The sequence below is a fragment of the Bombus flavifrons genome, chromosome 9 (genome assembly GCF_040668555.2).
Source record: "Bombus flavifrons isolate JBK064 chromosome 9, iyBomFlav1_principal, whole genome shotgun sequence".
Taxonomy (NCBI): domain Eukaryota; kingdom Metazoa; phylum Arthropoda; class Insecta; order Hymenoptera; family Apidae; genus Bombus; species Bombus flavifrons.
Genome location: NC_138450.1, coordinates 14477909 through 14500461, shown reverse-complemented (window position 1 = coordinate 14500461; position 22553 = coordinate 14477909). Strand labels below are relative to the sequence as shown.

The 22553-nt window shown below is 39.8% G+C and overlaps 1 protein-coding gene across 1 annotated transcript in view; it reads left to right on the top strand.

The window, feature by feature from the left end:
* The window catches only part of Mmp2 (Matrix metalloproteinase 2), a 100257-nt gene that overhangs the window by 6519 nt on the left and 71185 nt on the right, over positions 1–22553 (top strand). The window contains exons 2-3 of the mRNA XM_069120374.1: positions 18699–18800; positions 22089–22258. Coding sequence (XP_068976475.1) covers positions 18699–18800; positions 22089–22258 — 272 coding nt within the window. The remainder of the gene's footprint in view (positions 1–18698; positions 18801–22088; positions 22259–22553) is intronic.

The following is a 22553-nucleotide window of genomic DNA, read 5'->3' as shown; positions in this document are numbered from 1 at the left end:
ATTCCTCTTTTCTAGCCTCTACATGTAGCAACGTATTCAATGGCTATACGTTATTTCGTTGACCCATTCTTTCCTCGTGGTTCGCATCGCGTTCAGCGTAACAAATATTTACACGGCGCAGCGGATGAAAACGGGCCGTGAAGTTGTCACAGCGTGGGAGCGGTCTTTTCAGGCTCGAGCATAAATTCGTTTAAGTCACCCTTCACAGGAATACCTTACGGGGCCAGAGAATAGCAAAACAATGAATAGCAGCTGTAATCTTTCGCTACAACTCTCTTTTCCTGCTCGACGGTTAAATACTCTCGTGGTGAAATAACGTTGCTACGTGGGGAATAAACCTTCTAGGAACATGGGCTGCCACGATTTCATTTTCAGCTATGATAACGATATTTGTAAAAACTTTTACAGTAGACACATCGCTCGTCTACGTCGCACGATTAGAAATACGTTTGGGCTACTCGAAATTAACGAAGTTCGCGTATGCTCGCTGAATACGATAAAACGTAGAGAAGTCGCGTTGTAATCCGCAGCGGCTACTTCCTTATTGCATTTGTCGTTTGTAGAAGAGAACGGAATATAAGGTTGAAGCGATTCAAGTATAAACGAAGGAAACCGGATGTTTTCTGATTCATCGTTGACCAGCCCGTGCTCGCAATTATTTGCGGATGTGTGTACTTACGGCGGTTTCGTTTCTTTCTTCTTGTAGAATTTCATCGTATCTTGTACGTAGCGCAGCCACGATGAGTAAGGAATTTATTAGTCACGAAACAACAGTATCCTTAACGAATGCTCGAGAAAATGATGCTTTCCCTGCTGCGTGGATCGATAACTGTGTATGCATATATATCGGTACACGCTGGTAGCACGAACGAGGGAAAAGAAGTTGAAAATTCAAGAATTTTATTTTTTACACCGAAAGCTGCAGAGGCAGTTAGCGAAATAAATTACGCAACGTACACTTAGCACCGATACATATAACGCTGCTTCTTCTAACGCCGTTCGAGGTTTCCGGGAAACAATTCCTTTCCTTCCTTCGTTTTCCTTCTGGACTCGGCTCTTTCCTGGAAGCCTGGAATAGCGTTAGAAGAAGCAATGTCAAGCGAATCGGTGCTACGTGTAACGGTGTTGCGAATAGCGACCATCCAAACCGTAAAAGCTTCAAGAGATTCTGACTCGGAACAAATCTCGTTTTCGCAATTCTGAAAAACACGCATCTGTCCTCTTGGCAGAATCAGCGTTGCTTTTTATCGAAGTAGTATTTAAGATAATTGCACGTGTCTATTTATTTTCGACATACCAGCATATCGTAAGGCAGTTGTAACGTTGAACAACTAATACGTAGAGGGCTAGCCGATCCATCGTCGATGGCTGTTTGTACGTTCCGAAAAACGGTATGAAAAAGCTCGAAATGATTCTCAAGTGGCAGAAAAGTCCATGTTCGTGAAAAGAGATTGCTCCGGGAACAAGGCATTTCATTGTGCGAGTCCACGAGACTTTACGTTTTTAGGTAACGCTCGTAAAAGTTGTATCGCGCGGCTAATAAACGCACTTGACGTTCGCACGACCTCTTAGATGCGTCGAAAAGAACGGTCGCTTAAAAAACAATCGAGGCCTTTGTACTTCGTTATAACTTGCATCTAGGGGAAAAAGCCGAATAGCGTAACCGTAACGCGACAAACGGATTAACGGGAAGAAAACTGGCGAAGTTTTACACGACACACAGATTATTTCGATCGACGATTTCGATCTTAACTGAAATCATCAAATTCCATGGCGATTGGTCATTGCTGAAAATGTGTAATAACCAATTTGCGTGACTAATTGACACCGGGAAATTTGTTCTTAGGGCAAGCTGCGTAGAAGCGAATTTTCTCTCCTCTTTGGTCTCTGGATCGTTAGCAGTGATTTTCGTTATATCCTTCGGCAATTTCTATTTTGTAACGATCTACGGATTAGCTAGGATTGGATATATCTGGCAATTTTAAATCGAATCGATCTCTTTGCTTTAAGCGTTGAATCTATCGCCATATCTTTCTCGAACATTCTTTAACGAGCGAAACAGTTTTAGAACGATTCGAGTTTGACCAAGGAATCACTCACAAGCTACGTTAATTAAATAGAATTTGATCGTAGAAACCGTGACGCGTCGTCGAGTTCTTTCCTCTAAAGATCCTTTTTAACGGGGACGCATTTCCTAAAGAGGAAATACCTTTCTCTTCGTATAAATCCGATTAAAGATGACTCATTCGTTTACTCGTTTGACGAAATTTTCGTACGAGGAAAATAATCTTTTATTCGCTCGAAGTTGTTCGTGGAATGTATTAGTTCATTCGTTTCACATCAACGAGTTCGCAGAGTTTAATTGTTCGGTACCGAGAAATTCAGTAAGTTGTCGAGATTTACCAAAGCACCAGCCAGTAGATCGATATTACGTTGAAAATTGTATTATTCTTGCCTAACTCTCTGAATTGCCTGCAGTACTTCCCGCGAATAATTTGACGAACAACTTATGCAAATCACGTAATATTTTCGTTTGTTCGAAGGAGTAGATCGCTTCTAAAGATTTTCTTTGAAAAGACGAAGACAAGTACCGTAATTTATATCCCAGCAGGTATAGCATGTATCTGGTATTTTTCATTCGATCGAGCGAATTAACATTAATCGAAAATTGGTCGGAGCAGCGACGAAGCGAACGAATTCATACGTCAATTTCATCGCGAGAACGATGACAAGACACTTGACTTTCAGAGGCCGGTGACTCGATATACTCTAACGATTAGTCACCCAGTTCGACTTAACGGTAAATTAAAAGGTCCAGGTCTTATTGACAACGGTAATCGTCTCTGCAAGAATGCATTTAACCCAGGAAGTCGCGACGCTTGATTCTATTGTCCGACGACTGGCAACAACGAGCCTACGATTACGTATTATAGGCGCCTACGTTGTTACATATTGGGATTCTTTAACTTCCTGGGTACGTTACGATGTCCGAAACACGATTTCTAACCTGTCGTTGATAAACGATTCGACAAATTATCAAATTTACGAAAATCACGATTCCTAGTTTTCCATGCGTACGATTAAGTAAAATTGCTAGAGACTCTACCTTTATGGTGTACGTAACGACTACCCGTATCGAAGTGTATAGCAAAAATAAAAGTAGTATGTACATAGTTGACAAAAGTAACGGTAAGAAAAGCGTGCTCGCCCTCGAGTTAGGCCGACGGTGGAGATATCGCATTGGTAAAATAGAAGTCCGGTGACCCGGTGCACGCCGTTGCTGGAATAAATTTCAGCTAAATATAGGTCGTTGTAAAATTAGATTCCTCCGTCGGAGTTGACGACTAGCGCGGTCTACACAACTCCTGGACGTATCGGGACGAACAACTCGCTCAATCGGCTTTCTGCTGAAGCTACCATGAGTCACGTGTGGCTCGTTTAACCCTTGTCATTCTTCCAACTTTTTATACGCTTTATCATTCACCATTATTTTTCCTGCTACTTCTGCGATTTTACAGGTTTTCGATACGCTCTGCAATCGTTTTAACTAAGAGGAATAAAAAGTACACGAAGATACGCATCGTCGCGTCGCGTCGGCTCCCTAGAAGAGCGACACGTCATCCGCAAAAATGAACACTAACGATGCTTTCCAAATGATAAAATGAAAACGCCCATGGAAACGATAGCGATAATTCTTTTGCATTTCATATACGCACCAGCGTAGAATGTACATATGTGTTTTACGTGCACATTGTTAATTTGTTTCGTCGACGGTATAAATATTGTACACTGCGTATAATTGAAAAGAGTAAGGAGAAATAACGAAATTACGTACGGTAGCTATAGCAGAGAATCTCTGTTAAATGTTAATATTCCTCTTGTTCGAAGGCGATCCTTTCCTTCCACGACCTATCAGACCACTGGAGTACTAGATGTTCCAACGATGTGATACAGATCTTGGAAAGCTGTATACGTTGGAAGATCGTGGGGTTTACCTTAAGCCATAAATGTCGCGTTGCCTGGATACGTGGCTGGTGATTATGTTCTCGAAACCACGAGGAGAGCTAGCTACCTTGTCGTGAACGATTAATCTGTTCGCGGTGGCTACTTCCAGAGAAAAGTTTACATCGATTCCACTAGTCCGTTGAGATACCACGACGCGCGTCCGAGGATAGTAAGTAGGTACGCGAACATGCTGGTCGCGTAAACAGAAAACGCGTACCACCTCGTACGAGTTATCCCTCGAATAGATCTGTCGCTCGCGATTGTTTGCAGTTTGCAGAATCGCAGCTCGCCAACTGCGGTCGCCACCATTAGAGATGTGCGCTGTTTGCATAAAGTTGGCTGAAATCGAATTTAGGCCAAGTCGGTCTCAGCGATAGAACTATCGAGAGATTCCAGAATTTTTTTTATGGACTTTCGTTAAATATCGCAAACCGAAGAAGAGTATGTCACATCCAGGTCCTACGCGTTGTCACGATTTTCTACGAAATTGCGCGTTTGAATTAGAAATCACCGATACTTATCCACCCATCGAGAAACAAATAGCCGACATTGAAATTGACATGAAAAGTTCGCGTTCGCTGGAATAGAATGTCGACGCGTTTGTACTCGATGGGTTGTGTGTACAGTGACACCCAAAAATATTCAGACACTACAGTATGACTTTGTGATATATCGGTTGTTTATAAAGCAGTCGTCCCAATTATTTTGTTAATAATAAGTCGTATTAATATTAATAAAAATTATCAAAAGAAATAACGCCGTATTTTTGGCTCGCAAAGATATTCGGATACCGTTCATTTTTATTATTTATTAATATAATTTGGTATTATAAAATGACTACGTGAGGAAATTTGTACAATTTGTTTTAGAACACGTTTTAATCTGCTTGACGTATCATTTAAAATTTGTTAAAGATATTCTACGGATATACACGTCTATTCGATTTGGAGTTTCCTGAATTTTCCTGTGTAATTCGTCTCGTGAATTCTCGATTCCGGGTTAAAGTCCGACGATTGTGACGGAGATGAAGAATTTTGGAGCATTTATACAGGGTGGTTGGTAACTGGTGGTACAAGCGGAAAGGGGGTGATTCTACGCGAAAAAAGAAGTCGAGAATATAGAATAAAAATTTGTCCATCGAGACAACGATCTACAGTGAGATCCGTTATAACGAGACGCGATAAAGTGCACGCGTACCGAGCGAAAATTCAAAGTCGATTTTCTCGAAAACAAAGCCTTGAACGAAAAATTTTTACTCTATATTTTCGACTTCTTTTTTCGCGTAGAATCACTCCCTTTCCGCTTGTATCACCAGTTACCAACCACCCTGTATAATAAACACTGTAGCATAATGCGTGCCTTATGCTCGGGGTCGTCGTCCTGACGAAACTTACGACTATTATTAATCCCCATTTCCTAAATAAATTTTTAACTAAATTGCTTTTAAACACGTTTAAGTAAAGATTTTTATCCGTAATGTTGTCAACGAGCACCAAATTTCCAACTTCGTACGAGGAAATTCAGCCTCAGACCATTACGTTGACTCCCCCTTGTTTCATCGTACATCTTGTATTCTTGAAATTGATTCTTTATTCCGTTTTCGCTACACCAGAGTCCTTTCGTCGAAATTGCAGAGATTAAATTTGAAAATATTACGTCTTTCCACCGTGACTCATCATTAGAAGTAAGCTTCTTTGCAAATTCGTTTCTTCCTGTTCGTCTTATCGATGAACGATTGTTCTCTAGCTACTCTTCCGTTGTAACCAGTTTGCCCGATCGTTTTCCGAACTGTTTCGACCGAAACGTTTTTCCAGCTTTTTTCTAATAACTAACTATTTTTAAAACACCTATTTGCGGATTTTCTTTCACTTTTCGGTTAATTCTGTTTTTCTCTCTCGTACTTGAAAGACGGCTTTCCAGTTTGCGCGATAGATTCAACGCAATTTTCGGAATGAAATCGTCGAATGATATCCGCAACAGTACTTGGGATTACACGAAGCGCAGCACCAATTTCACGATAGGTTTCTCCATTTCCACGGTGGAAAATTACAAGTTGCCGCATATCGACCGTCGTATTTTTCCTTTGCGACTCATTTTGGACGAAGTCACATTTGCTACTGAGGAGTAGCGAGAAGTCATGCACGTCTAATGCATCTCTAAATGCTATTCATAAACACACGTCTTCTCTGCCTTCTTGGAACATAGGATTACGAGAAAGAGATAGAGAACAGAAAAATGTAAGACGTGTTCGAATGTTTTTGTGAGCTGGATATACGACACTATTTACTTCGGCAATTTTTCAATTCAAATTATACGATGTATGTGAATTTTTAATAATTAAGTTACACGCTTTTACTAATATTAATAAATGACGCGTTATTAAAAAAATAACCTGGACGATCGCTTTATAAAGAACCGAAATATCGAACCATAAAGTTAGTCATACCGTAGTGTACGAATATTTTTAGGGGTCGCTGTATGTAGTCTACGTGCGTGACTCATTCGAGGAATTACTTTTCGTGGCAGACAGATTGATTTTCGACCGTCTGAACGCAACGTCTGATTCTATACACGCAACTTTGCATGTCGTTCTTCGATTGCTTTTCATTTCCGTTTCGTTTTTACAGAAACGTACTTTTATCGGATTATCGGAAATCTGAAAAATAGTAGCGACATTCACAGCGTACACCCTGTATACCATAAACTCCGACTAATGCGAGGTATCGTCGAAACGGTCGCTTTACAAATTACTTTATTTAAAATAAAGACCAGGCCCGCTGCTTCTGTTCTACTCGCCACGTTATATGGTACGTATCACGTACTGTTTCAGCGCGAGAAGATGGTCGTCGAATATTTCTTGCGTTATTGGAATAAACGAAAAACAGGGAAACGGAAAGAGGAAAAGGGGAGAAAATAAACACGCGTGGTGAGCGAACTAGGAAAATTAGACTGGTTTACGAGTGGAGCGCGTGTACGCGTATCGAATAGCAGGGTGTGGTCGTGGTCGTGGCCGTAGTCGGCGCATCCTCGCCGTTTCTAAGGATTTACTCCCGGAACAAGTTTCGTCCTTCCAGTTCCCCGAGTTTCCTTATCTTTTCTCCAATCTCTCGCGTTTCGCTTAGTTTCTTTCCCCTCGGACTTGACCATACAACTATCGAATTCTTATAGACCTTCTTGAAATTTTGGCGCTCGGTCGTTCACCGATTAATTTATTTCGCGTAATATCTTGCAAACACAAGTAAGCAAACTGAAAGGAACAGAGGGTTAACTTGATAGATGCGATTTCGTGCCCGAAGGTTCGCGCCTTCGAATTCCGATCGATTTTCGGTCGACGCCTCTGCAACTCGATTTATTTGCGTATCTGGTGCTTCGGAATACACCTAAAACTATAGAGGTCCGTCATCATCCCTCGCGCTCAGTCAGAAAAGCTCGTTCTACCAAATCCAAATCGGAAATTGATGGGACTCGAGATAATTATGACTCGAAATAATTAATGTCGAAGTAATTACTTCAAGAAAAGCTCTACACCTTTTCTTTCGTGTACCCGGAATCTGGAGACCGCTGTTACGAAGAGAACAGAATCGAATGAAACGAAAGATTCTAAATAAGGAGATGTGCATATTATTGTGCTCTTGAATATAAATTTTGTTTTGGATTACAACGTCTAGAAAGAAGAGAGCTATAAGCAGATTTCTATTGCTGTCTCTTGTTGCCTTTAGCTAGAGTTACAAGATTAACTTTTTGGTAATGTCCTTTCCTATAAATATATTAACGTGCTCCCTGTCGTTTCTTCTGTTGTATTGTAACGCTATAAGGGTGAGGATCTGGGGATCAGCATACGTTATATACTTATACCTATACCTTTATTTCACTATATTTTTCTATTACAAATTCATCCACTCGTTCTTCTATCAGTCAATCTCGACAGTTAAAGACGAACGAACGAAAATACAATCGACGTGGTCTAATGGGCTACCACGATTCGTATTTTTAAGCATCTCGTCTACCACTGCGTCAAATGTAAAATTTAAACAAATAAACGATCGTGTCCGGAAATAAACGCTGGGAAATGGTACATTGTCGTGACCGTCTGCCACAAAGTTTTCATCGCTATGTAAAATCACAAATTCTTTCGAATAAATGTGAAAACCGATCGTTCTTCCTTCCTTTTTCGGTTTGTCCCGATTAAAAAGCCCTCCGTATCTTTCTATTTTCTTCTCTTCGTTATTATTTATCGTTTCTCCCTGCAAAGTTGCACGAACGAACAAACAAACGGACGGATGGATAGACGAACGAATAGTCAGTATTTTAACCAGTGGATACTAATCGATAATCATTTTCCGTCGAGCCGGGGCGGAAATTTCTCATTTCATTCCGGAAACGTTCCAGCCGGATATTACCGAACGCGGTACAAGTGGCCGAAATGAATGTTCGACGATAAATCCTGCATCGTGGTTTCGTTACGATGCAACTGTACAACTAGACTGCACGTGAATTCGGTTTGCGATACGGTCGTTCGTCCACGATCAGTTTCCAACTTTCGAAAATATCGACGTGACCTTTGTTTCGAACGAATTTATTCGTGATCGCGTTTCATTAGATCCCATTTGATTTCGGCTATTGCCTTCCATCGTTTCTGACTATCTTTCTAACCATCGTACAGGCCTGTGTACTTTAGTCGCGCGCAGTTTCTTTCTACGTACTTTGTTCGATTCCCATTCACAGATCTTTCTATTGTTACCTTCGTATGGATATACGGATACTTTGTTCTCGTCATAATCGCGGAAGAACAAAGAGATCGCTGAGAAACCATCCGCGCAGCGATGAATCAAACAATGACTAGATTATTTTTTGGTAGCCTTGAACGACTACGATTGATAATTCTTGCTCTAATAGTCAAAGTGATTTACACAGTACGTACAAGGTCGCTTATACGTAAAACTGACCGGTGAAACAGAAGAAACGTAGAGTATCACGGTATAGCAAATATGCCAATGTCGAAACGAGGATGCAAACTTTTCTTTCCCTTTTTCTTTTTAAAAATAACGCGATACTTTGATAGCTATCTTTAACGAGATATAGACATATGGCGAATAACGTCAATGTAAGGGCCAATGCAACGTTAAGATCATTTACCGAGAGAACGGTTCGTTTGCGACCCATGATGCTTTTGACTTTTTTGTTCCTCGTAACGAGTACGTAACGCGATTCGACGAGAAGAAACTTTGACTTTGATATTCAAGATCGGTGTCATTTTTGCGATATCTCTTTTTAACATAAAACAGCGTCGTCCGATTCAAAAGCGTCGAGTCATGCGCGAAATCATCCGAAACCATGACATAATTCTTGAACGCCGTTTTCATATCGTCGTCTACGAAATCAAGCTGCGGTACGATAGCGGTTTTGCGAAGAGTAGCAACTACGTGTATGGTCGTACGTGTACGGTGTGCCGACCGAGCTGGTGCACACCGATCTACGGATCGCTAATTAGTTGCCTGTTTTAGTCACGTTTCTCGTTGCAATACGAGACGTGTAGTTTGGTGGTTGGCTGATAGCTTTCAGAAAGTTAGACTTTTAGCTATCGAATGAATTCGTCACAAAATGCTTTCAATAGTGGATTAATAACAGATAAAATAGAATTATACATACGTAAGCACGCGTATACCTCGGGACGAATTGATACAACCAACATCCCCAAAGTCCCACCTACGACACTAAGAGAACTTAAACGAAATTTTGCTTGGTTCATAATGTTATACAACCAAAATCTCTATCGTTTCTCGAAAGTAGCGCAATATATCTAGAAAAATGATGTCCGTGTCTGCGCCAGAGCTACATATCTCTTCTCTGGTAACTAACAAGGGAACTTCGGTAACCCGAAAATTCTGATTTCTTTGAAACTGCGCAGGCTTGTAGGGGATCTCGAAAGAAGTATCATGCAATTCTTTTCTTGCTCATTTTCGATTCTTCAGGGTAGGAACACCGGTTGAATGGAGATAGGTGTTACTCTATTTCCCTCTGCATCTTTAAAACTGTAGTTGATCGGGGTTGGGATAACAAATGGTTAGAATAAAAATTGCATGGTATTTTTACGCTTGTTAAGACGATGCTATTAAAGCGATAAAAATTTGTCGTTTAAATAAAAAATCCGCTATGGTTGTCGCGAAAAATTTCGAATTTCCTGTTACGTTGAAAAGTACGATAGCATAGATGCAGATGAATATGTTGAATATTTGAAACTTGTCGGATAAACTGGTGTTTAAATAATTTTAACCGATACGTGCATCTTGCACGCCCATCGTTGCACTTTGAACGATGCGTTGTATATTTTTATCGTACGACGTAAAATAACAATGATATCTGACAATCAAGCGTAAAGTATCCGGTGCACAGACCTTGCAAATTTCTTGCTTTGATATAGCGTTTAATGTGTACTTACAAACACAATGATATTTCAGGATTTCATATCATATACAGTACCTCGTAGCACTTTGTTCACATTATCCGACTGGTTTAACATATTCATCCGCAGTTACTTTACATATATTTCGACGTGACAGAAGATCGATATTTCTTCGCTATAACGGTGGTGGACTTTTTGTTTAAACAACAAATTTTTACTATTTTAATATCATCGTCTTGTAAAGCCATTCTATTTTTGTTCTAACCATTTTTTTATATGTGCTATAGTTTTAAAGATCTATAGGGGAAATAGAGCAACACTTATCTCCATTCAAAGGATGTTTTTATTCTGAAGAACCGAAAAGGGGCAAAAATAATTGTCCGATAATTCTCTGGAGATGCCTACGAACGCGAACAGTTTCAAAGAAATCAGAATTTTCGTGTTACCGAAGTACTCTTGTAAGTAAGAAATGAAAGAAATTTGGTCGCTGTGCTTCTCAGCGAGTTGTAAAATATACGAAGTTCCTTAAGAACGTGTAACATTTCGAAAAGCTGCATTCGTTTTGTAATTACTAGTTGTAAGCTGAAATCGAACATCGTCGAAAGTTAGCAAACACATAGAACGTGTTTATGGCTTGAACGCGTGCTGTTAGATCATGAATGGACACTGGTTTCTATTTATGATGATATTTATAATAACTAGGTTACTGCCTTCCGCTATTATCACTTCAGATACAAAACGTTTAACTACGGTATTTTATATGCAACTCTACGTACCTAAACCGTGGTTCTATTATTTTCGTTCGTTTTTCATTGATCTTTTGCTCTTTTCCATTACCGACGATATCAAAAATAACATCTGGTTGAATACGAATAGAAGATTATTCTTTTACACGTAGGGTAATTGATGGAAGAACAGCAATCGATATCGCCAAATTATTTATCGAATCGATTCGAGGAATTTACATTGCAGTCATGGTTGTCGATATCCGCCGTCGATTCCATTGGGCAGCTTCCGGTTACGCAAGACGTTTAGGGTTCTGTCGAACGGTCAGCGGAAGAGGAAACGTGTTCGGAATAACATCGGATGTGAGAGAATAACACGACTGTAAGGAAAGGAGAATTCAGTTTGGCTGTGTTCACGCACCTTGTTCCTTTTCTTGGCTACTCTCTTAACTCGTTTTCGGGAGAGCCTCGGATGCGAGATCCGAATACGTAAAACCGATTTGGCAAATCGGACAGCTTCCTTTCTTTCCTTTCTTTTGTTTCTTTCCCTGGCCAACAATTCTCAGAGATTGTAGGAAAATTGAACAGCCAATACGGGCGATATTTAAGGCAAGCGTTCACTTTTGAGTAAAATTATCGCGAGTTGTTCTCGAGAGTATTTTTCGCAAGTGGAGCAATGGTACGTTTGCAGCGACTGCTCGAGTCGCTATTAGGCCGGGGCTACGCGAACGTTCGACCAACTCGACAATGTGTTGCATGGCCTGCGTTGTAGAAATACACTCATATACGAAAATGTGGCACATTTAGCGTTGTGTGGGTGCATCTCTACAACGCCACGCAACGTTGTCGGTCTAACGTTCGTGTAGCCTATTTAGATCGCCTAGTCATTCTCAACGCAGTGTCCACTTGCGAGAAATTCTCTCGGAAGCAACTCATGATACTTTTACTTTCAAGTAAAATACGCACCTTTATACGCAAGTATTTACATAGTTCGTTTTTGACGAGGTATTTGAATGACCACTGTGTGGTCTCAGGTCCGACGATTAATTGCCATTTAACCCTGGTACATATGTACATCCAGGTGGGTTTAGCCAAGTTTATCCGAAGCCTAGCAACTAATGGCCGCTAACGGGAATAGAAGACCAGTTAGCCAGTACCTTAAAGCAAATGGCTAGGGGTGAAAAGCTAGCAAGGCAAAGAGACACAATGTACTCGCGCGAAAGCTTTAGAGAACTGTAGACCGAACACAATGGACCGCTGCAGTGTCTTCCAGTTAGCTGTCGCCTGCTCTTCAATTAAACCGAGTTTCGTCCAGTTTAATTACCTCTGCGAATGTCGAATACTCGCCTTTGCAACGTAAATGCGATCTCGTGGCTAGAAGATTTTTCATTTTTATTAGTTTCTCGCGTATGCTTGTTTATCACCGTAAATATTAACACCTTTATCTTCAATTTCGTAATTAACTAGCCCGAGTGACCGAGGCTCTGAATCGTGACCAAAGGGTCAACGGCTCGATTTTCAGCTGATTTTTGGCCGATCTTCTCTGCAACTCGATTTATTCACAGTTGCATTGCGCTTGTTTCAGCGTGATTTTGCTGGTTTCGCCTGAAACTGTGATAGGTCCCTCGTGTTCGCGAACTTATAGTCTCTCACTCTATACGTATGTACCGAGACTTCAGAGTAACATCTTATAGTTAATGCCAATAAGAAAGACCCCTGTCGCTTTAGAGTATAAGAATCTTTTAGGCGAGTATCACAACGATCGTCTCGATAACAATACCTTGTTCGTAGCCTGAGAGTACTAGAGCCTCTAACAAAAGCGAAGATATGCATACGCATTGTTGTGACAGAAACAGTAGCCGCTAATAATCCTGGCAATTAACGAGACTTTACAAGATAACAAAGAGCAGAAGAGGACAATTCCCAATATCCGTTGTTCCCAAATTTTTAATTTCAAATGCCACGCTCTTTCTTCTGTAGAATTGTTCAACCGTACAGCTCCGGTTTGCACGACTGTTCTTCGATTTTGTCAACGAGTCTTCTTCTTTCCCACGCAACGTACATTTCTTCTTTTGCTGTTTCAACCAAAACTTAGTTGTCTCTTCCAAACTACCACGTCTGACCCTAACTAAGATTCTTGGACCTTTTTCCGTACCACTTCTCTATAGATAAACTCGCCAGGTTTCCTGTGCTTACATCTTTGTATTTGTAGTCGTATCTCGCACTCTGTATCTTTTCCCAGCGTAGTTGTCTTCGCATCTCTTCTTCTTTTATTGCCAAAGAAATTGTTACTCCTGGTGTTGTTCTCTGTCGTTGGCTCAGTTGTTCCACTCTTTCCTAGCTGTATCCGCATTTTCTTCGGTGCATCGATCTTCCTTTATAACTCGTCTCTGTTTCCTCTTCCTGTCTTTCTTCCCTTCAAACATTTACTATTCGCACTTCTCTTCCTCTTTCCAACCTTTCCTCGTAATTCTCATTGCCTGCTTTGCGAACTTTATTTTTAGCTTTCTCCTTTCTGCTTCCTCGCATACTGTGCAAGCTTAAAGATAACGTAAGAAATAAACAATTCGAAACAAGGAGCAGAAAAGAGCAGAGTAGCTTGTAAGAAGCTGGAAAGGTCGGCAGAATTATCGAAAAAAACTTCTTTCTTCTCTTCGTGTCTTATCTTCCGACAAAGGAGAGCGATGGAACGGTCAGCAAGGACGCGTAAGCGAACCGGAAACCCGGTCAACGAGGTCAAGTGTCCAGTCGATCGGAGTGACCGTCGTTAAGAGACTTTAATTCGAGAAACAGCTTGCTGATACATCAACGAAGAACGCGTTCGATCGTAGTTCCACCTAAAATATCTTCTCCTAGTGTTTCTTTTTCCTTGCTACCATATAGTTGACTGCGGTATCGCAGGTACGAGTCTAGAGTCTTGTTTCTTTTTAAGTTTCTATCGGCGGATGCCTTTTCATCTTTTCCGAAACATCGTTCGCTCGCTTAGTCGAGTCGCTTAAATATCTACCGGCTAAAGACCATCGGTTGGACCAGGAGCATTTTCAGTTTTACGGACAACCAGTTCTTTTGGTATTTTGGAGCTTGTGCGAGAGAGGCTTATCCGTGGATGAACAGGTGTATAGGTGTCGATAGTCGAAAGAGTAAAGTCGTGGTTTTTTCTTGGACGACGCGTTGGTTGGCTGCAGAGGTAAGAGGTAAAAGCAAAAGAGCTACAAGGAAGAAACTCGGTCACGGCTGTCGAAGATGATAGCGTTGCACGGTTCCGTGTAATTGGTATCGCGACAGAATAGATGAATACCGTAGCGTGTTTACAAAAGAGATCGTCGTTGTTGACGTTAACAGGATTTGCAAGCGATAAACGTCTACCCGACTCGAACCAGATGACCGTGCTGGTTTTTTCAACCCTCCCTTTTGATCCGCTCTCTCTCTCTCTCTCTCCCTCCCCCTCGTTCCTTCTTTGTCTTTTTCCGAACTGCTTTACTTCGTGATACGGCTCGCCGCGACAAAGGACATTAAGGACTTTTGTCGAAAGCTCTGGCGACCAAAAGAAGACAAACGCGAATAGATCTATTGCTTTTAAGCGCCGCTGTTCTTTGTCTTCTCGAGTAATTCCACGGTGCGCTTGATTCGACGATCGAACTTGTCGAAGACGAACTATAAATTACGATTTTCGATATAAAAATCTAGCTGGAAATTCATTAGAAAGGAAAGGTCAGATGACTGGACAGTGGTTGTTTCAGCGAACAGTCCGTGTCTGTTTAAAGTTTAAAGCGAAAGATTCTCGAAGAAGAAACGAGCTCTTTCATCTACCGTTGGCATTCGCGATGCCATGCCACCTACATGCTCTAGCAACGTGACACAACGTGTCAGCTAGCCGCGAAACGTTTGATTTTCCATCGGAAAAGACAGTGATTACGACGAAGAAAAGATCGGCTTCCAATGTCACTGCATTCAAAACCGTTTCTTCTTTAGATCTGCTCCGTCGAGATTTCCTCTTCTTTGTCGAGTTTCTTTGACAACCCGACTGAGCGGGAAACCTTTGTTACGAGTGCACTAAGAGCAGGCTGTTTCGTCGCTGTTTTAATAATCTCAATTTTTGTGCGTCGATGCGGTCAGAGCTACCAAGTTAAGACCAAGACTTTGTTCGTGTCTTCTTTTCTTCGCAACGACCATTTTTCTCGCCGGATAAAATCGGTCGGAGTTAAATTTAATTCCAGACAACGTTTTCCGATGCTACCGTCAAAGTTATTCAAACGTGGTGGTAATTAATTTAAGATGATATTAACGATGTTAATTTGAAATAAAATAAAATCAAAGTCGAGTAGGCCTGTTCTTAATTCGTAGAAACTATCGTGATCGTCAATTATGGAATCAACGAGTGTTTTCTAATTGTTGCCATTTCCAAATGTTGATTTAAATAAAACGTATTGGATACGTTTTATAGGTTCCTTGACATAAATCGAGCAAAGAAAAAACTAGCTAGGAACGCTAGCATCGACCCAAAAATATCTCTACCGGATGACATTCCACGATATATTATCCTCCTTAAATGGTACTGCAACTACTGACGTAGCCGCGTTCAACCGGTTCCCAGAGTAAAATGAAAGGTTCAGGGAACAATGCCGGAGATATCGTTTTATTTAGTCGATGCTCGCGTACTTACGGACTAAGAAGTTCAGTTACGTGTATTTTGTATTTCATTTACTTTACTCGCGATATATCATGTTAAAAACGTACAAATTTCTCTAGAATCGTTTGTTTCTCTTCTTGTGCGTGTAATTCAATTACAGAATTATGGATAAAAGGATTTGCAATAATGTTTATTCTTTATCGTCGTTACAGCTGTGAATAGTAGAATTACTATGACGCCTTAAAATTTAACGACGATAGAAGATTCTTCCACACGACCACATTACCGACGTTATTTAAAGCTATAGCTCATCCGGACTGCGGGGAATCCCGTATCATCCGCTACTTTAATACCGATAGACGTAGACACGTTGTAAATTGTAAAGGCACGACACGACACACGATACAGTACGGCACGGCGCCGCTCTCTGTTGGCTCGCATCGCATCACCCGTCTTACCTAACCTCGAACTTATCAAGGTGACCGGGATGCTCAGAGTCTCAGGAGTCTAGTCGTATCACCGACTGCGTCTTGAAATTACTTATGGCCGATGCAACAGACATCGTTCGAGAATTTTGGGCCGAAAACGTAAACAAGCTATTATACAGGGTGGTTGGTAACTGGTGGTACAAGCGGAAAGAGGCTGATTCTACGCGAAAAAAGAAGTCGAAAATATAGAATAAACATTTTTCGTTCGAGGCTTTGTTTTCGAGAAAATCGACTTTGAATTTTCGCTCGGTACGCGTGCACTTTATCGCGTCTCGTTATAACGCATCTCACTGTAGATCGTTGTTTCGATGGAAAAATTAAAAAAAAAAAAATATTTTTATTCTATATTTTCGACTTCTTTTTTCACGTAGAATCACCCCCTTTCCGCTTGTACCACCAGTTACCAACCACCCTGTATATTATATTATATATTTTATTTGATCCGATCATCATACTACGGGCTATGCCCGTAGTTGTAGGTTAAGGGGTTAAATATCAAATAAATTCGTATCGTACATGGAGATATCGTATATATTGGGTTGGCAACTAAGTGATCGCGGATTTTGTCATTACCACCTAATGTTAACTGTTATTTATTATTAAAAACAATGACAAAGTCCGCAATCACTTAGTTGCCAACCCAATAATTAGACCGAGAAACAGCCACTCTTTCATTTAACAAAGTGCTTAGCGATTAAAGCGCATATTATGCGTTATTCTTAAAAAAATAATCGATTTTTTATTCTTTCCATAATTCGCCTCTTTCTTTCTTTCTTTCTTCATCGAAGTTAAATACTGAAATATGTTTATCCGGATAAAACAGGGGAGTTCTCCTTAGGTATGTTTATTAGATCGCTTTTCAGTGAAAAATATAACGCAATCTTCTTAAAGTCACGCTTGCCTTCTCTTCCTCCCGCGAGTCGTATTTTTCTCCTCGTGCCTGTATGTTGCCAGAAAAATGTCTCTTTCGTCCTGACGAAGAGGGGGACGTACATAAGGAAGTTGGCGGCACACGTTTCAATTCTATTTCATTCCATGAGAATCGATAAAACGAGGAGAAAGAATACAACGTTTGGATACAAAAAAAGATTCGCAATTTTAATCCGATTAAAATCTTGAATATTTTAATATCGTTTTTATACAAATTTATCTTCTTCGGACAGGTTTCAATTTGTTATAAATTTCCATATGTTACGGTAGCCAAAAGAATCGTTTTCTTCCACGATATTTTCCCATCGAAATCATCTGGATTATTTTACACATTTCTCACAATCGGTCTCAACTGAAACTCCCTGTACATTCGTAAAATATGGAGAATTCCAGATCCTATTTATCAACAGCAAATAGCTTACGCATAAATTGACAAGAAAGAATCAAACTGGAACTTCCTTGGACAAGTTACTGTAGGATTCAGGGATTGTGTCCTAAGTTCCGAAGTAGTCTAAACTGTGAACCGCGCACGTACGTCTCGTCTGCAGCGAGAACCGTACAATTTAAAGCACTACGCAAAGCCACCTACCGACGCCCTTTAGCTTTCCCACAGCTTTTCCAAACTTCCTAAACTCAAATTACGAACGTAATTTCCATCGTTAAACGACTGTTTATATTAATTAGCGAAACATTTGGTCAATCTGATCTCTCCAGACCAGCGATTGAAAGTAAAAAATATTTTAAACATCGCTGTTCTATAATCTGTAAGAACCGGATTTCCTCAAATTTTGTATCCATATCGCAAATCTCGTTTCCTATTGGAAGAATCGAAGGTTGTTTGAGTCGAATACGATACAACGCGAAAAAGTTTTACCTCGAACATCGAGATCGAGGTCAGTTTCGCAGCTATTTTTCTGCGGACCTTCAACGATCCGGAGACGTAGAATATCGCTACGATGCTCGCGTGACAAATCATTTTCGAACACCCTGTATATACATACGTTCACCATCGTTGTACTATGGAGCTACTGTTTCTGGTTATATTCCATCTCGTAATTCCGTCTGCCGGTAAGATTCTTACGTGTAGGATTAAGAATCTCTGCTCGAATGTTGAATCTTTACGTTAAGACGCTAGATGAAATTTAATAACGATTATTATACGACGAATTATCACGAAACATAAGACAAAGAAAATAAGATAAAATTTATACGAAAGATAAAATCGAGTTATACAAATCCTACAAGGAAAATTAATTAGGTCCGTTGGATCTTCTATCGTGACATTTTATAAAAGATACGATCGTATCTAGGAAAAATAGCGATTTATTTTCTTTCGGCTACGTGTACGATCTCGTTGACGAGTTGCAGCGATTTGTATAATAATACGACCGCGCAGATTGAGAACCGCTGCTCGAGCCAGTGTAGTTCTCACTACTCGACTGGTATTGTATTCCGATTATTTCTTCATTTATATTCGACGCTTGCGTTGACGTCCCTTTTGCTCTTTTCTGTTCCAGCAAAATTATCTCATGAAATTTGGATACCTACCCCAGACGAATCTAGAGACCGGAAACCTTAGGACAGACGATCAGCTCACGGATGCCATTAAAAATTTACAGGTGAGTGAAATATTTTGAGGGTGTTTCGAACCTCGGAATGTTGTTATTCGTACGTCTATCGAATACGAAATATGTTTCTTCGACTATGGCAAGCGAAATATAATCATATTACGTTAAAAAACAAACGTTTTAGGGCTTTTATTTCTTTCCATCCTTTGGCTATCGGCTTTCTTTCCTCTTGTTATTGTCCCTTTTTAACATAGGACAGACTCGTGCAGTATCGATCAAAATTAGTTCAGAATTATTTCGTCGGATATTAGCACCTTTATTCGAATAAACGAATGAATATGACAATTGCGTGTAACGTATTTCGAAACCGTATCTTTTCTTCCATTGTTTTCGCTGTTTTCACACGTTAAGCGTATACGTTGATATTCCGAGCGTCAAACGCTATTTTCTAGAGTTGACATTTTATTTCTCAGGTAAGTAAACGAGCTTCTTCTATTCCATATACTACATTTAATCTATTAAGTACAAATGCTTTACATTAAATATTAAGTACAAAAAAGGCTATACAGCCTCGGTCTTACATTTTTCTTCGTATATCGTATACGCGATAATGTAAAACGTTTCCACGTGTTTATCGTCCAGTACGCGACCATTCCACTATCGACCAGTGCAGACCAAATCTTTTTTATCTGTGGGCTCAATCTGTTGGCAATTGAGATTAAACGAGATCTTCGTCTAATCCTTCCTTTATCTTGCCCCGTAGAAAAAAGAAAGAAAAGAGAATATGAATGCTGCTTTGAAGGTATTCCTCGAAAATAAAGTGACTCAGAGACGACGAATGTTCAGATCAAGAAAATATTCATTATTTTATTTGTGATACGTATAAAGATAAAAACGCGGATATGTGAAATGGATAAAAACGTATATTCCAACATCTAAATGTTCTTTCTTAGCATTATTAACAATTTAGGTTGAAAAATCTACTAATTAAATAATTGGCCGGTACTGGACGACAATTTCTTCGAACTATTCCTTCGAGAATTCCTTCAAATTACGACATTTTTGCTCTTGAAAGTTATCAATTCTTATTATTGAATTTCACAAAATTAATTACCCTCCTTTCGTCAAGTATCATTTGTACTATAAACTGGTTTCCGAGATTTTCAGTTTTAGCGACTCTATTCCAAGATACAACGAAAGGATTTACACCGATCTGTACTGTACGACTCTTCCTTATACGTACACTTGCTGTAGGTTGTGATAATTATTGTTAAATTCAATTTTAATCGATAATTGCCGTCAAAGATTAAATCTAAAACAACCTACTATGCTATACTACTATTGCTATATCTACTATAACGCGTACGTACTTAGTAGGTTAGTAAAATAAATATATTCGCTGACACTAAAAGACCTGGTCCTCTAATTGGAAGTAATCGAGAAAACGTGAATGCTTTGAAATGTTTATTTCGCTAGAAAAGTTGAAGCCGCGTTGAATATAAGATTAGATGGTTGAAAGATTGATCCGCTGGAACAACGTATCTTTAGTGGATGCAGCGAAAAGAAGTTAAAAAGGAAACAGGTAAAAAACGGAGGAAAACGACGCGTTGTTCGCTTGGCGAGGATTTACATAAAAATCGAGCTCGTTCAAAGTAAACGCGCGCAAACGTTCGATGAAAACGGTATTCTCTGCCATGTAGATAGCGAGCTACAGTTTTCGGTAATGTCCACTGCCTCTTTTGTTTGCACGTAATAGAACTGTAAGAAAAGACGCTCGTTAACGCTCTCGAGATACGGCGGAACGGTAGATTTTATCGTTCAAATTATAAATTCGGAAAATTGCAAATTTCGACAAAATCGCGTTCAGCCAACCGGAAGCGGTAGACGAAAACGTACCTCGAACGTTCGATTACGTTTCATTGGAAGAACAAAAGTCGATGAAACATCCAGATCATTAATCTGCTAACGATACTTAAATATTAATTCGATAGATGATGGATTAGGGTCGTTTAGAAAACACATGTGTTCCATTATAGAACGTAAAATTAAGTTGAATAATCTTTTAGAGAAATTATTTACGCGATTGTGAAGATTACGATTATGAAAGTAAAAGAATTTTTGCGCCATAGAAAGGAACGCGGCGTGGATAGTTGTGTTTGGAACGTTGAAGCGTTGTTTCACGTAGTGAAGAACCGCAAGCCAGAAGAAACAGTTGAGTTATCTCATCCTGTTGAATTACGGAAAAAGAACTTTTTCGCGGACTTGATGCATCCTGGTAGCTTTTCGTCGCTCTTAGCATCGTGTCGCGCTATTATATTCGATGAAAATCACGATATCGTACAAATTTTTCTAGAGAACGAACACTTGCTTTGGATTCGTTTTTCTACGCAGTTTATGCATGTAGAAACGCTAAACTTTCTTCCCATTTCTACGAACTTCTATACAAATATTTCGCTGATACATTTTTCGCTTGATAATCGATAGAATTAAAATTTGTATTTTAGAAATTTCCCTTAATTCTAATTATTTGGAATAAATTGTTGATAAAGAATTTTACTTTTGCACTGCTGCTTTGAAATACCGAAGAATTCAGAATAGAAAATATGTAACGGGTTTCAACGATTTATAACTTCGGTGAGTAATTGCTAAACGATAACGCATCTTCTAATGATAAACGAATAATTAGGATCTTGCGAGTAATTCAAATTAGATGCGCATGCGAACGATACCTGTGTAGAAGCTTAACTTGTAATTTACTTTATCTTAAACGTTATCGACTAAACGTATGATATAAAACATCTAGGAAACAGTTGGAACGTGTTGGAAATTGTTTTAAACGCACATGTAGAACGCACTTCCCTCGAAATTTGTAACGATACGATACGAAGCGAAATGAAACGAGACAAAAATCTAACGCGAAAGAAACCGTACACGCATTCTTATTTTATCGAGTTGGTGGGAAGCGATCGTAATAACGATTTCGTAGATACGCGAGTGAAACGATTTACACTGTAGCGTTGACGTTCTTCCTCTATCACTCTGTAGAAGAATAGCCACACGATCGATGATATTCTTTTCGGAATTATTTCTATTTTAGCAGGCTGAAGAATCCACGTTACTTTTCGACTCGTATGAATATCACGCGACATGTCGTTGATCTACCTTTCTTAAACGTTATTTACGTAACTTTTATTATTGTACTATTATTTAAATACTAGAATTTATCTATCTGCTGTTTGTTATATACCGTGCTGAATCCTCTGTACAATTATAGATCTTGGCATGTTACACATAGAAAGTAAAAATAATGTTGTTATTGTATATTACTTTTCCCATCAGAGATTCAGTGGCATTCCTGTAACCGGTGATATCGACGAAGCTACGATGAAATTAATGAAACTTCCGCGGTGCGGACTTCCGGATAAAGTGGATCCTAGATATACTAGGGTCAGGCATAAACGATATACGATCCATGGACAACAGTGGCTACATCGGAATCTCACTTGGAGGTAAGCGATGACCGATATTTTGTTTAACGTATTAGCTGTTTACTCGACAAGTTGTTGCGTAAAGTACGCGTAAGAACGTAAAGAGAAATTTCGCTAGATATTCGTTTATTTCGTCCACTTTACGCATACGCATATACAGGCAGCTCGTTAGAGGTTGCTTATCCATATTGCAAATACTCACTTCGATATTTCCATCGTCGGGATAACGAACACACCGGTACTGGTATTACCATCGCCTTATCGTTCTAATTATCATACCGATCAGGTATCTCTCTCTCGTCACTGGAGGAGGAAA